Below are 14,627 nucleotides of genomic sequence, written 5' to 3'. Positions count from 1 at the left end.
TGGGGGGGGGGGAAGGGAGGGGCCGGGGGGAGGAATCGGAGAGTGGACTCAAAAGCCACAGAAAGTGTGATTTCAATCATGGCTTGGGCTGGTCCCTAAGGCAAGTGCAGGGTCCCAGTCACTCAGAGACCCACTGAGGTGGCAGGAAACTCCCTTAAAGTGCCACACTGGGTCACAGCGAATCTGAAAGAGATGGGGAAGGAGAGGAAAAGAAGAAACATATTTTCAAGTGCAGTAGAAGAACGCCCCTTCAACTTGAACGCAATTCCCTGATGATGCTCCCAAAGGCTGCCCCGCCCCTCAGGCCGACACTGCCCCCTCCGGTGACTCACGAGGGGCTGTTTAAATGACAGGGAGGACCCAGAAGGCCCTCACTCATGCTGCAGTCTTGAGCCGGTCCGGTCCTCCTCCTCTCCTCGCCGCCTCCCTCTTGTTGACCCGGCAGCCGCGTGGAGCTGCTGGTAAGTGGGTGCCCTCCCTCCCTCCCCTCCCGGCCGCGCCCCACATCCCGGCTGACCAGAGGATCCCGAGAGAGACTGTACAAGGGGCAGGGCTGGCGCGTGCCTGGGATGCTCTGAGGACCTGGACAGGTCCAGCCCACGCAGGGGTTGGGTGAGCCTGTACCCCAACTGCTCCGATCCCAGGGTCTAGCCGTGAATCTTGATGTTAAGTGTGCTTTCCTTGTCTTTATGGTCTGTGAAGTCAGCCTGGGGTGCAGCAGGGCGAGCTTTTGACCTGCAGGAAATTAGTTGAAAGTTGACTGAAGCACCGGGTTTACCTACCAGATCCAAAAGGGCAGGAGTTTCTCTAAGGTTCTGGCTGTTTCCCTTGCACCTACAGAGGCCGCCGCCTTTTGGGTACCCTGCACACATCTGTCCAGGAGGGTGAACTTGGATTCACAAGGTTTCCGCCTGGAAGAAATCAGCCTTCTACTTGTCATAGATTTAGAGAGTTACCTGCTGGACTCCAACGGATGTGCAGTCCCTAGTTAGGAATGCCAGTTTGGATTCCAGCTGAGGGTTTAGATGTCCAGGTTCTAATTCTGTGTGTTGCTTAGATGATCCCATTCTGGTCATCTGAATGTGTCACAAGGTCTAGGTCAGGAGAGCTGATAACTTTGGGAAGGAGAGGTTGGAGATAGGTTTGTGATGAGAATTAGGTGTCGTTGTGTGTGTGTGTGTGTGTGTGTGTGTGTGTATTTGTATGTATTTTGGTCCTGAGGATCAAACTCAGGACCTCAAGCTTGCTAAACAAGCAGTCTACTACTTAGCTATAGCCATAACTGACTGGGTGAGTTTTTGTTTTAAGACAGGGTCCCATTATGTAGACCAGGCTGGCCCCAAACTCACAGAGATCCTCCCGTCCTGCTTCCCAAGCACTAGGATTCAAGGCATGCACCACCACACACAAACTGGGTGGATTTTAACCTCACCCCTTACCTGTGTCTCTGCCCAAAATGCAGAGGAATCAGCTGTAGAAAAGCAGAACCTTCTGGACTTCCCACCTGAGTGGCTCTACCTTTCCAGCCAAATGCACTACCCCAGGGCAGACCATGACTCCTGAGGTAACACAATAACTGAACTCAAGGTGCTGAGCATGCCTGCCACATGCCAACTTCTACTCCAGAATATCTAGCTGGCACTAGACTGCAGCTAGCTCTCATTGCAGGCAGCTCTCAGATGTGTGGGTGTGTCCCTGCTCTGTAACTTGGAACTTCCTTAACCAGGTCTTCTCTCTTTCTGCATCGCCTGAACATCTGGAGTAAATTCAGGACCAGACAGTTCAATTTGCCTGTGGCCGTGAGTCAGCTGCTGGCCTCAGCAGCAACTGTGACAAGGGAAGGCATGTGAGAGGGTCGTAGCCAGGAAGAGCTCCAAGAAGACTCCACCGAATATAGGAAGTTTCCTCCCAGGGCTGGGGGACACGACCCAGATGAGCTCTGTAAATGGAGGGGTGTGAAGTATGAAGTAGAAGTAGATCCAGATGTGCAGAGATGAGAGATGGGAGACATGCTGCCCAGGCTTTGTCCTGCCAGCAAACACACCAAGGCTGTGATTACGGATGACAGTTTGCTTCCCTGACTCCCGACTTCAGAAGAACCACTGAAGCTGTAGGTCCCAAGGCCTACCTTGGCTGTGGCACACAGGGCTGAACAGAGACCGCACGGTTTCCCTCTCAGACCTAAGGTCCAACTGAGAAGATGCCATCTCTGTAGACTGTGGCTTCTTATAAAGGTCCCCACTTCAGAACTCCTGCTGTTGTGCTGGGCAGTTATTGCTCTTCCTGCTCTCACTGAGCAAATTATAGCCCTGCTCTAGCCTCTGCAGGACGCCAGGCTAGTCCTGCCCCAGGCTTGGGAGGCTTCCCACAGAGGGCCTGGGGAGGAGCTGCTTTTTTCTTATTCATTCTCTTTTGAAAAAACAAAACAAGGAACAGTATTTTGGCTTTGAAGGCCCAGGAGAATGAGACTGTGAAGGTCTTGTCCTGGGATTCCAGGGTGCTTTGTGTCTAGGGTAGAGTGGTCCTAATTCATGGTCTCTGTTTATCAGGCTCAACCCTCCTGGTGCCCCTCTCCCCCACCCCTTCTGAACCTTATCTCCCCTCTTCCAGGTTACTCCTGTGACCCTAAACAACACACCATCAGGGCAGCCTCACAGGGTAAAGTCATCTGCAGGATGAATTGAGGGAGGACTTGGGCATAGCTAACAATGTTGGGTAGGTGGAGGGTGATTATATATGAGCCAATCAGGCTAGGAGAGGGGCAAGGCCGGCTCCTCTCCCTCCCCCCTACCCCCCACCTGCAGGAGATGGTGGCTGAGACACAGACAAGGCTCTGAAGTAGCGTTATAATGAGGTTCAGAGGTTTGCCAGGCTCTGAGTTAAGAGTCCTCAAGTTGCCTGTGTGACCTTGGGTGAGTCCTCTCCTCTCTATGGATCCGTCCTTCTCTCATCTACAAAACAGCCAAATGGTCCAGGGACATGACTTCAAAAGGCTCTGGTACCCGTGGTGTCCCGAATTCCATGAACTGTATCTGGGAGCAGCCTATAGGCTCAAGCAGAACAATCTGCAGATTGCAGCTGGGAGAGGCAGATTCAGAGATGGACTTAGATGGAGGGGCAGCCTTCAGCCTCCTGTATTCCCGTTCCTTCTCTGTTCTTGGTGGGAAATGACACAGATGTGAGCAAGGGTTCCCAGGTAGTCTGGACCACGTTTGAGGTACTTCTGAGTGTGCTTTGTAGACACTTGAATAGGGAGTCTCTATGTGTGTGAGTCTAACCCTCAGCCCAACCTAGAAGTTAGCAGCTCTGTGGGTGGAGCCTCCAGAGGACCGATTTTGCTCAACAACAAAGCAGTAATAGCCCCTTGCTTTTATGGAAAGCCTCTTTGTTCCCAGAGGCAGTCTTAGTGTATTGCACGCATTAGGTCACTTCACAGACACAACAGCGGTGCTCAGAGATCAGATCTAGTCAACAAGGTTCTCAGGCCAATGTGTGTGTGTGTGTGTGTGTGTGTGTGTGTGTGTGTGTGTGTGTGTGATTGAATGTGTATGTCAGTGAGTGTGTGTGTGTGATTGAATGTGTATGTCAGTGAGTGTGTGTGTGTGTGTGTATGATTGAATGTGTATGTCAGTGAGTGTGTGTGTGTGATTGAATGTGTATGTCAGTGAGTGTGTGTGTGTGTGTGTATGATTGAATGTGTATGTCAGTGAGTGTGTGTGTGTGTGTATGATTGAATGTGTATGTCAGTGAGTGTGTGTGTGTGATTGAATGTGTATGTCAGTGAGTGTGTGTGTATGTCAGTGAGTGTGTGTGTATGATTGAGTGTGTATGTCAGTGTGTGTGTTTGAGAGAGTTTGTGTGTGTGACTATGAGAAAGTTTGTATATGTTATAGTGTGTGTATGTGTGAGAGTTTATGTATATGTGAGCATGTGTGTATGATAGTGTATGTGAGTGTGTGGGGGTGTCTGTGTGTGAGTATGTGTATGTGTGTGTGAGAGAGTTTATGTCTATGTGAACATATGTGTATGATAGAGTGTGTGTGTGTCTGTGTGTGAGTGTGTGTGTATGTGTGTGTGAGAGAGTTTATGTCTATGTGAACATATGTGTATGATAGAGTGTGTGTGGGTGTCTGTGAGTGTGAGTGAATGAGTGTATGAGAGATATGGAGATGTAGACACACTGAAGTCTGAATTCCATCCATGTTTGGCCTCTCTGACCTCATGTCTCTTAGAATGAACACCAAAGAGCAACCAGACTAAGGACAGCACTAGGTGGGAATGAGGAGACAGCCGCAAACCTGGCCTCTCTTGGGTGACCTGGAATCCATCTCACTCAAGATTAGGTTAGGAATGGTTAGGAAGCCATTCTGAGAGTGTCACGTGGAGAGAGAGGTCTTCTTTGAGGGCCTTAATTCCCTCAGGTGCACTAACCACGTGGCTCTTCGTGAGGAAGAGAGGATGAGAGCAAGGTAAAAGCCTTCACTCCGGGTCCCGTGGACTCCAGCCGAAGCACACTAGAGCTATAAGGGCATCCGAAGCTTTCACAGAAGGGGAAACCGAGGCCTGCAGAATTTACCTAAACTCTTAGGTTATTAATGTCAAGACCAGAGTAGAATAAGGGTCTTCATGGCCCTCTCAAGAGTTTCAGTTTGTGGCATTGAAATTAGGAGTGTCTTTCCCTGTTTAGTTAACATGGGCGATGGGACTAACCCAAGAGGGCCCCAGCTCCCAACCAGCAGAGCCCAGGGCTTCAGGGCTAATGATGCATTCCCCTGTGAGTCACAGGGTGTTTCTGCAGAGACCCACAGCCAGCCCTGCCACTCCTGGGGAGGGGCTGCGTCCATGTCCAGGGGAGCCGTCTGTCCTTCTGTCTGTCTGCCAGTTCTCTGACTACATGCATCTGGCTGACGCGAGGTATACCCCCTCCCCAGGGGTTGGCTGAAATGATTGAGGACGCTAGATGTCTGGAGGAGGAAGGCTGTAATTAGGGCAGCTTTGAGGGCCTTTAACTGCCATTGTCACGGCTACCAAGCATGGCAGCGTGGGCTATTATGCCACCCCATGCTGGCTCTTCCAGGCCGAGGGCTGTGGCCTGCAGCACTGCCCAAGAGTTCAAGGCCTAGCCCTGGGGCTGTTTCGGGTACACCTTTGTGGTGCTCCTGCAAGTGGTCAGGAGCAGGCAGGGGTGGGAATAAGGGGGAGAGGCACCAGTTGCAACAACCACCGGAAAACAGGAAACAGCTGCATCAGTGCTGGGTGGGCTCAACAGACAGGGAGAATCTATAAAAAGATGTTGGGGATTCTTGCGATATTTGTTGTGCTGAGTGTGGTCCATTTTAGACTACAATGCCTGTTCCCATGGGAAATTATCACTTTGGTCTTCCCCTTCCCCCCCCCCCGGGGTGCACTTCAAAGTACCCTACCCTGCCAGAACTCTGTCTCCACAGGGCTGGCCTGATACCCCTGAGTAGCTGGCGAGATGGTGCTCAAAGGAGCTCCTTCCTGTAGGAAGAGATAATAGGTAGAGCCTCCAGGTGATGGGTACCGAATTGCTCTCCATTACTTGGGCTTTGACATCATCCTTGGAACTGAGCAAATTAGTATTTATGAAAAAATAAGTAGTTCAGACAGCACCAGGAGCAGTCAAGCCTCAGCCAAGGGTGCGTCTCATACACATCCATCAAGGGGATGGATGCAAGTCCTGACTGCTCAGCCTCCTGGGACATGGAGGATTCTCCCTTCCTCTCACTGGGACTCAGCCATAGAACCTGAAATCTTAGCCATGGGCTGGACAGCCACAGCCTTCTCTCCACACCTCACTAACCTAAAAGTGCTCAGCTACGTTTGAACAGGGAGCTTGTCGCCTCTGTGAGACAGTGCGCAGTGAGCGTGCACTGAATTCTGTGGTGCCGTGATCTGCATCACATCGTTATCCCATGGTGGTTTCTCACCCTCTGGAAAGGTTTCTGGATTCTCTGTCGGTTCTCCTGGCTAGTCATCTGAAGTGCCTATGGATGCACAGGTGTTCTAGTCTTTTTGTCCTCACACGGTCTTCTAGGAGTTCTTTAAGAAGCCACTTTGTCATCGGCCTTGAAGTTCAGCGTTGCGCTGAGCAGGATACAGAAGGGTGTGGCCTGATCAGGGGAGTGCAGAGTCAGGCTGTCACCCCCCACCCCACCCCCATCACATTGGCTTCTGTAGCACGGTTGTTTCTTTGTTATGGCCAATAAGAAGCCTTTCATTTTGGACACTGAGCCATTTTCCCCCTGGGCTCTCCTCGTGTGCATGCGTTTGTCCGGGGGTGTGTACTTGTACCTGCAGGGTACACACATGGAGGCCAGAGGTCAATTTCAGGGGTCTTCCTCATTGTACACCACCTTAGTGTTTTGAGATAAAGTCTCTCACTGAACCTGGAACGCCTCCATTCAGCTAGGTTGGCTGGCCAGCTAGCGAGCTTCCAGGATCCACCTGTCTCCATTCACCCAGCACCAGAGAGATCAAACTCTCTGTGCCCAAACTCTTTTTCCCCCTCAGCTTTAGGAAAGGTATGTCAAGGTCTTACTCTATAGCTCAGGCTAGCCTCAGACTTGCAAGGGTCCTCTTGCTTCAGCCTCCCAAGTAAGCATTACAGGTTGGAGTCGCTATGCCTGACTCTGTGGCTGTTTTCTCTCTTGCTGGTTGAATGTGGTCCTCAGCTTTACCCGCCTTGTATTCTTTTGCCACGGGACTGGAGTGAGTGGGCATGGCGCTCTTTTCTCTTCCTCCATAGTTACATGTACTTAAGCAAGTCCTTCATGAAAGTGCAATAGGCCAGGGCTGAGAAGGGCTGCAAATAAATGAAATGCTGAGGTTGGTGTGGGTGGGAGACAGGAAGGGTCTTTCTGAGCTGCTTGTCTGTCGGGGGATGGAGGAGGGGTATAGGAAGCCCAGGCCAGAGTGAAGTACCAGGCTCAAAACCCCATAATCTTGGAGTATGGAGAGAAGATGTAAAGTGCCCCACCCCCACCCCAGTGAGTGCCTTGACTGCCTGCTGACACCCTGCCTTGACTCAGCAGCTTCACCCCTGAGAGGGACTGCATACCACTCAAGGTCCTCACCTAACAGCCTGGAGGCTGGAACCTCAAGACTGAGGCCTCAGTTTCCCTGCTTCCTGATTCCCTATAAAATCACAAGAGGTGGCAACTCCTGAGGCCTCAGAGTTACAGGATCCTCTGAACTGTGTGCAGAGATCAGGAGCACTCATGCCTACACACAGAACTCCTTAGTCCCTTGACTAAGAATACCAGACTAGAGATATGATGAAGACTTTGCCTTTGAGACGTGCCTTTGGGGACCTATGAGTGTATGCTATGGGTATCCTGGGAACAGGGACATGCATTAATATAGCCATGCATACGATGCCTTTGGGCCTACTTTCCCATCTAACCCACACGACAGCCTCAAGAGAAAAGAGGTCATCTTAGTAGATGAGGAAGCTGCAGTCAGAGGCCTGAGAACTTTCATTCAAGGCCAAACATTTACCTTAAATGTCCACATAGGGCTCAATGCCCGGGGATCTGTATTTATCATTGCGACAGATGACATCAAATGCCAGGTCTTCAGTGTATTTAGTTCCTTTGTTCAAGGAGACATCTGGACTCACTTATACCCTTCAGCTTAAAGTGTGTCTGTGTTTTCAAGGACTCACTCCAGGCCACCCAGTGTGTCTCTTTGGGAACCGGGACTCACCCAGAAGCCACACCCTAGGCATCAGCTGAGGCCCTGCCTCCTCTTCCAGACAGAGTGTGCTGCTGACTGGCTTCTTATCAGAGGATGGCTTGGATTTAATCCAGATGAAGCACATGCGGACAGCCTGAGAAAGGGCCAGGGTGGTGAAGGTGGCCATGGGCTGGTGGGGAGGGCAGGAGAGAGGGTAGAAAGAGATGTTTGCTCTTACTGTTTCCTCCCTCTGTTGCCCTTCACTGCCCCTCCCTGCAACCTGAACATCTTCCCATGTGCCCAGAGCTAGAGAAGTTATAAGACACAGTTCTTCAGGGAACATCGTTGAAGAAGAGGCAGAAAGATTGGAAGAGCCATACATAGGGGAGGACCTGCCACCCAGTCACTACAACTGTGGCTGCCTGCACAAGACTTGCCTAGCATTGAGCCAGTCAACATTCCAACAAGGATGAGGGAGGAGCTTACGAGCCTCCACCCCTAGCTGAGGAGCTACTGGAAACTTGATGGTGCTAAGGGAGAGACAGGCAGTTTTATTTAACGGTGCAGCCCCTGGTAGGTAGACTATGCTCCAGTGGGTGGAGCATACACACACCCATGGGTATATGGCAGCGTAAGTAGGACTCAGTGGGAGATATATATATATATATATATATATATATATATATATATATATATTGCACATGTATATACATGTATATACATGTATATACATATACACATGTACACAATGTACACACATATGTTTATATACATTGACACACATATATACATATGCATACACATATATACATACACATGTATATATACACATGTATATATACATACACAAACACACACATATGACATGAATTGGGATGGAGTGGGTGGAGAGGTGGGGGTGGATCCCAGAGGGATTTGGAGGAGGGGGGAGGGGAGAGGGGGAGTGAGTATGATTGAAATACAATGTATGCATATATAACATTTTAGACTTAATTACAAATATATTTTTAAAGATACAGCGTTTAATCTTAGCAACCTATAGGATTGTAAGATAACACCCTTAAAAAGCTCTCTATCTAGGTAAGGAGACAAATAAATGCCATCTAAGGCTGGCTGTTTCCTGGCAATAGACGAGAGAGATTAGGGTTATCACTTGCACAAGGGGGTGACTAGTACTCACTGATGAAATCTAGAAAACTTCTTCTTCTTCTTCTTCTTTTTTTTTTTTTTTTTTGTAGTTTGTTGTTGTTTTAAAGATTTATTTATTTCAGACACACCAGAAGAGGGCATCGGATCCCATTATAGATGGTTGTGAGCCTCCATGTGGGTGTTGGGAATTGAACTCAGAACCTCTGGAAGAGCAGTCAGTGCTCATAACCGCTGAGCCATCTCTCCAGCCCCTAGAAAACTTCTTAATGATGGCCGGACTTGAACTTGACCTAGAAGTATGGGGAAAACTTGAATGAGCTTGCGGAGCCTTCCAGGTGGGGCAGTTGCTTGGGTAGAAGTAGGAAGGGGCTCTCTGGCCCAATGTGGAGAGAGCTTTGAGTTAGGTTTGTGAGGGTGGGGCTCAAAGCCACGACTGAAGCTGAAGGTTGGTGGTGGGTGAGGTAACGGTGACTCACATCTCTCTCTCTCCCGTACAGGCCATGCCGCTGAAACATTATCTGCTTTTGCTGGTGGGCTGCCAGGCCTGGGCTGCAGGTTTGGCCTACTATGGCTGCCCCAGCGAATGCACCTGTTCCCGAGCCTCCCAGGTAGAGTGCACAGGGGCGCGAATTGTGGCGATGCCTACCCCTCTGCCCTGGAACGCCATGAGCCTGCAGATCCTTAACACCCACATTACGGAACTCCCTGAGGACCTGTTCCTCAACATTTCAGCCCTCATTGCCCTGAGGATGGAGAAGAACGAACTGACAAACATCATGCCGGGTGCCTTCCGCAATCTGGGCTCGCTGCGTTACCTCAGCCTTGCCAACAACAAACTAAAGATGTTGCCTGTTAGGCTCTTCCAGGATGTAAACAATCTGGAGTCCCTCCTGCTGTCCAACAACCAGCTGGTGCAGATCCAACCAGCCCAGTTCTCCCAGTTTAGTAATCTCAAGGAACTCCAGTTGCACGGCAACAATCTGGAATACATCCCTGACGGAGCCTTTGACCACCTGGTGGGGCTCACCAAACTCAACCTGGGCAAGAACAGCTTCACCCACCTGCCACCTGGGATCTTTCGGCATCTGGCCAACCTCCAGATACTCCGGTTGTATGAGAACAGGCTTTCAGACATCCCCATGGGTACTTTTGATGCTCTTGGCAACCTCCAGGAGCTGGCCCTCCAAGAGAACCAGATTGGCACGCTCTCCCCTGGCTTGTTCCACAATAACCGGAACCTCCAGAGACTGTACCTGTCCAACAACCACATCTCGCAGTTGCCCCCTGGAATCTTCATGCAGCTGCCCCAGCTCACCAAGCTCACACTCTTTGGGAACTCCCTGAAGGAGCTCTCCCCGGGGGTCTTCGGGCCCATGCCCAACCTGAGGGAACTTTGGCTCTATAACAACCATATCACCTCCCTCCCCGACAACACCTTCAGTCACCTGAACCAGTTGCAGGTTCTGATTCTTAGCCACAACGATCTCACTCACATCTCCCCAGGAGCCTTCAATGGACTGACGAATCTCCGAGAGCTGTCCCTCCACACCAATGCTCTACAGGACCTGGATGGGAATGTCTTCCGATCATTGGCCAACCTGAAGAACATCTCACTCCAGAATAACCGCCTCCGACAGCTCCCTGGCAGCATCTTTGCCAATGTCAACGGTCTCATGACCATCCAGCTGCAGAACAACAATCTAGAGAACTTGCCTTTGGGCATCTTTGATCACTTGGTGAACCTGTGTGAGCTTCGTCTCTATGACAACCCCTGGAGATGTGACTCAGATATCCTCCCACTTCATAACTGGCTCCTTCTCAACAGAGCCAGGTTGGGGACAGACACTCTTCCAGTGTGCTCCAGTCCTGCCAATGTCCGAGGCCAGTCCCTTGTCATCATCAATATCAATGTCCCTGGACCCAGTGCCCAGGGCCCAGAAATCCCTGAAGTATCTAGCTACCCGGATACACCCAGCTATCCTGATACCACATCCATTTCTTCTACCACAGAGATCACTAGCGCCTTCGACGACTACACAGATCTAACCACCATTGAAGCTACTGATGACCGCAATACATGGGGCATGACTGATGCCCAGAGCGGACTGGCCATTGCTGCCATTGTGATCGGCATCATAGCTTTGGCCTGTTCCCTAGCTGCCTGCATCTGCTGCTGCTGTTGCAAGAAGAGGAGCCAGGCAGTCCTGATGCAGATGAAGGCTCCCAATGAGTGCTAGGGAGGCAGGCTCACGCAGGGCTGGGGAAGGATGAAACTAGAGGATCTGAGAAGGTGACCATTCAGCTTCCAAACCTGGGTTCATACAGCCAGGCTCTGGTGGCCCCAGGGAAAATGTGCCCCATCTTGTCCTGTGCCCCTGAGTCTTCTATAGAGAAGCAGGCGTTTCAGGACCATCTACTCCCAGAGGAATCTGATTGGTCATTTAAAAAAGAAAAGAAGAGAGAAAGAGAGAGAGAGAGAGAGAGAGAGAGAGAGAGAGAGACCCATGGGTCTCTAGGTCAGTGTCTAGGCAACTTTCAGAGGGACCCTCTGCCACATCCTCACTACTTCTAAGAACAAGCTTCCCTGTGCCCAGCTCCGTCCAGCCTCTGTAGACTTAATGATGACAAGGCCTGCTCACACAGTGAGATAGTTCTCTGCCGGCACAGCCGTGCCTCAAAGTATTATATATGCTGCTTTCTTTTTTCACCTTGCTTCTCTTTTTTTGTGTCGTGGCTTGACTCTGTCTCTTCAAGTGAGAGGTCTCCTTTTGTTTATCTGCTGCTGAAGGTTTGAATCTCTTAGCTCACTGCACTGGCTTGTTCTGCAAGACAGAAAGACACCTGTGCTGTCTGATCCTAGGCAGAGTTGTCGTCAGCATCTTTTGCAACCAGGTTCAGCCTTTTAGAGAAGAATCTTTAAAGCCTCAAGCTTTCCTTCAAAGAGCTTAGCCCTTTATGGTATAAAATCATGCCGAATGGCTAAGATCTTAAAACACGAAAATCAACTCATTGAAACTGGCTGAAGAATGCAACCTGCTGCCCGGGGTCCTTTCACGCCCCGCTGCCCTTGCCCGTTCTGATTTCATATTGAAGCATCACATACGTACAGAAAGTGGAGGTGTGACAGTGGACAGCCCTGCAAATTCTCATGATCTGAATAGATACCCGTGTAGTTGGCATGATACCAAGAAATGATATCACAGTGACCTCCCACTCCAAGCTTGTTCTGGGGGGACTTCTGAGGATTCTGGAGACTTTCTAGCTTCCCATGATCTAGGGAGGGATTCTTACACCCTCCCCTACCTCTCCATGGGAAGGAAGCCTTTGCATAGGCCCAGCAGTTAGGAGTAAAAGAGATGTAGATTCAATCAGGATAGGAGGCAGCCATGCTGGCCAGACCAGAAACGTATGAACTACCATGGTCTGTGCAAGCACACTTCTTCCCTGCCAGCAAGCCCTGTGCTGCTCATTGGTAGCCCCGCTACAGATCCTTTTATGGGCATTATATGCCAGTATCTGTTTCTAATTTTTGTTCTCCACTTGGGGGAAGCGAAATAGCTCAGAGATGAGATCTTCCAGCTGAACGACCAAGGGTAATGGAAACCAGGAATCTGTCTATACTGTGGTCAAAGTCTCCGTCAGCATCAGTCAGCTGTAGCTAGTCTACAGCGTGTTTACAGACAGCAGATATCAGGGCACGCTGGAAGGTCACACGAGGGCGTGGGGTGCCCTGCAGAACCTTCTGCCTGGGGTCTGGTTGTGAACTGAATGGTTTAGAGTTTTCTCTTTGGGTGAAAGTTACAATACATCTGCCTTGGCTCTGTATCCTGCCCCAAATGTGTCTATTTCTGCACATTGGACAGTTGTGATAAGACAACAAACACAGCTTTCTCAGGACGACTAATACACCTGTGCAGAAGCAAAAGCTGGGAAATAAGCAGACACGGTGGCTCATGCCTTTAGTGAGTTCAAGAGTAGCCTGGTCTACAGAACAAATTCCAGGATGGCCAGACCTATGTAGAAAGCCCCTCCCTCAAAAACAACACAGGGAAACAGAGAATTTCAGGTTTCCCTATCAATGAGGAAAGGACCCCGAGTGAGCACAGGGATTTGGAAATCTATCTCCAGTCTGAGGTGATGCTCGTAAGGAAATCAGAAATCCCTCTGAGTCTTGGCAATGGGGAGCTTACACAATGTTCAGACTTCTTCTCCAGATCCCTGACAGAATACTTCACAAGGAATGCTTGTGAGAACCAGCGCACTTGAAGGTCCAGGGAAGCTGATGTCAGTCAAAAGACATCATTTTTCCAAGGCCAATCTGGGTCTCCAAAGTGTTTCCAAAGTATCTATAGCAACTGGTACACACCAACCAAGGCTGTCTCCAGCCCCAGAGTGAGTGTGAGCTTGGTTCTGCTGACTGTGGCTTGCTGGTAGGACCTGGGGTGAAGAGAAGGAGCTGGGCCTGCTTTACTGCAGATGGAAGCTTGACAGGTACCATGCTCCCAGAACTATCAGGTCCTCCTTGTGAGCTACATCCAGCCTCAGTAGGCTAGGGATAAACGAGAAGTAACATCCATAGTATCCACTGTCCCCTGCCAACCATAACCTGGAAACACTGGCCACTTCTGACATTGGCCATGACAGTGGTGTACCTTGCTGGCTCAAAGGATGGCCTGAGGACAGCTGTCTTCTAATGAACTGCCTACGAGCTCACAAGCAGTGAGCAAAATGCACAGTTCCTCCAAATCACATCTTCTAGTCAGGGAAGAAGTTGCCAGAAACGCTGGAAGGAGGGCCCTTTCCAATAGGGGTAACCCATTTTGTTCAGTTCTTGGGCTGGAATGAGCCCCGTGGTCCCTAGAAGTCTGTGATAGGGTGCAGAGTTCAATCCACTTGGCCAATCTGTTCACTGCTTTCTGGACTACCATCCCAGCCTGTGTGCACAGTGGGGAGAGCAGTTAATTCTGGAAGGCTAACAAAGGCCAACTAGAACCAGCATGTGAACAGATGTTCGGGGCCTGGGTTTCCTTCAAAGCTCTTGATGTGCACTCTCCTGGCCCTCTTGCCACATTGCAAAATTAGTTCGACCATTATCTTTTGTGTGGGGGTCTTTTCTGCACAGTGCCCAACAGACAGTCCCTGTAGAAGCCTCATGGGCTGTCCAGGGCTTTCATCAGGAGACTTTAGGAAACAGGTTATTAGTAAAGTTACAGCTGGGCTCTTGGAGCTTCTCACCCACAGCCGCAGAGTTCCCACAGGCATCCAGATGGTGGAATGGAACTGTGGAAGCCAGTTCCAGCTTTGGGAGAGCATGAAGAGCAGGCTGATGACCCGAGTCGGGAAGTAGGCCTTGCATTCGTCCTAGACTTAGCTATAAGCTACTCAAAGATTCAGCCCCAGACTCCGCAGTCAGAACCAGATCAGGTTGTGGGAGAGAATCTGGGTGTTGATCTCAGAAGGGAAGCCATTAGTATTGTTTGATAGAGTGTGTAGCAGGTAGCTTCCAGATGGAGCCCCACACAGTCAGGCCCCTTCTCCTAAGGAAAGAGTGTTTTTGCCTTCTATTGTCTTCACTCTGCCTTCTAGAACAATCATGCTTGCCTTACTAGATAGTCTCTGCAAACAGTCCCAGTTGCTTGGCAGTGCATTTAAAGATTTCTAGGCTCCTGGGGTTCTATAGAATGTGAGCCCTGGTGGGCAGGTTTGGGGGATCTGTCTTTTACTAGATGCTGCTTATAACAGATTTGGTATACAGGATCAACAATAAATGGTATACAAAG

The 14,627-nt window shown here is 50.1% G+C and overlaps 1 protein-coding gene across 1 annotated transcript; it reads left to right on the top strand.

The window, feature by feature from the left end:
- The first annotated feature begins 340 nt into the window (after window positions 1-340).
- Lrrc15 (leucine rich repeat containing 15) lies at window positions 341-14,627 on the top strand. Its single transcript, XM_034514717.2, has 2 exons — window positions 341-461; window positions 9,345-14,627. The coding sequence occupies exon 2, from the start codon at window positions 9,348-9,350 to the stop codon at window positions 11,082-11,084; it is 1,737 nt and encodes a 578-aa protein (XP_034370608.1). The 5' UTR covers window positions 341-461; window positions 9,345-9,347; the 3' UTR covers window positions 11,085-14,627.

The sequence above is a fragment of the Arvicanthis niloticus genome, chromosome 12 (assembly GCF_011762505.2).
Source record: "Arvicanthis niloticus isolate mArvNil1 chromosome 12, mArvNil1.pat.X, whole genome shotgun sequence".
In the NCBI taxonomy this organism is placed as follows: Eukaryota; Metazoa; Chordata; class Mammalia; order Rodentia; family Muridae; genus Arvicanthis; species Arvicanthis niloticus.
Note: the sequence above shows the minus strand (reverse complement) of the source record. Positions and strands in the feature narration are given on the sequence as shown.

Excerpts from the sequence above, each read along its gene's own strand:
- Lrrc15 (XM_034514717.2), top strand. The coding sequence starts at position 9,348 with ATGCCGCTGAAACATTATCTGCTTTTGCTGGTGGGCTGCCAGGCCTGG.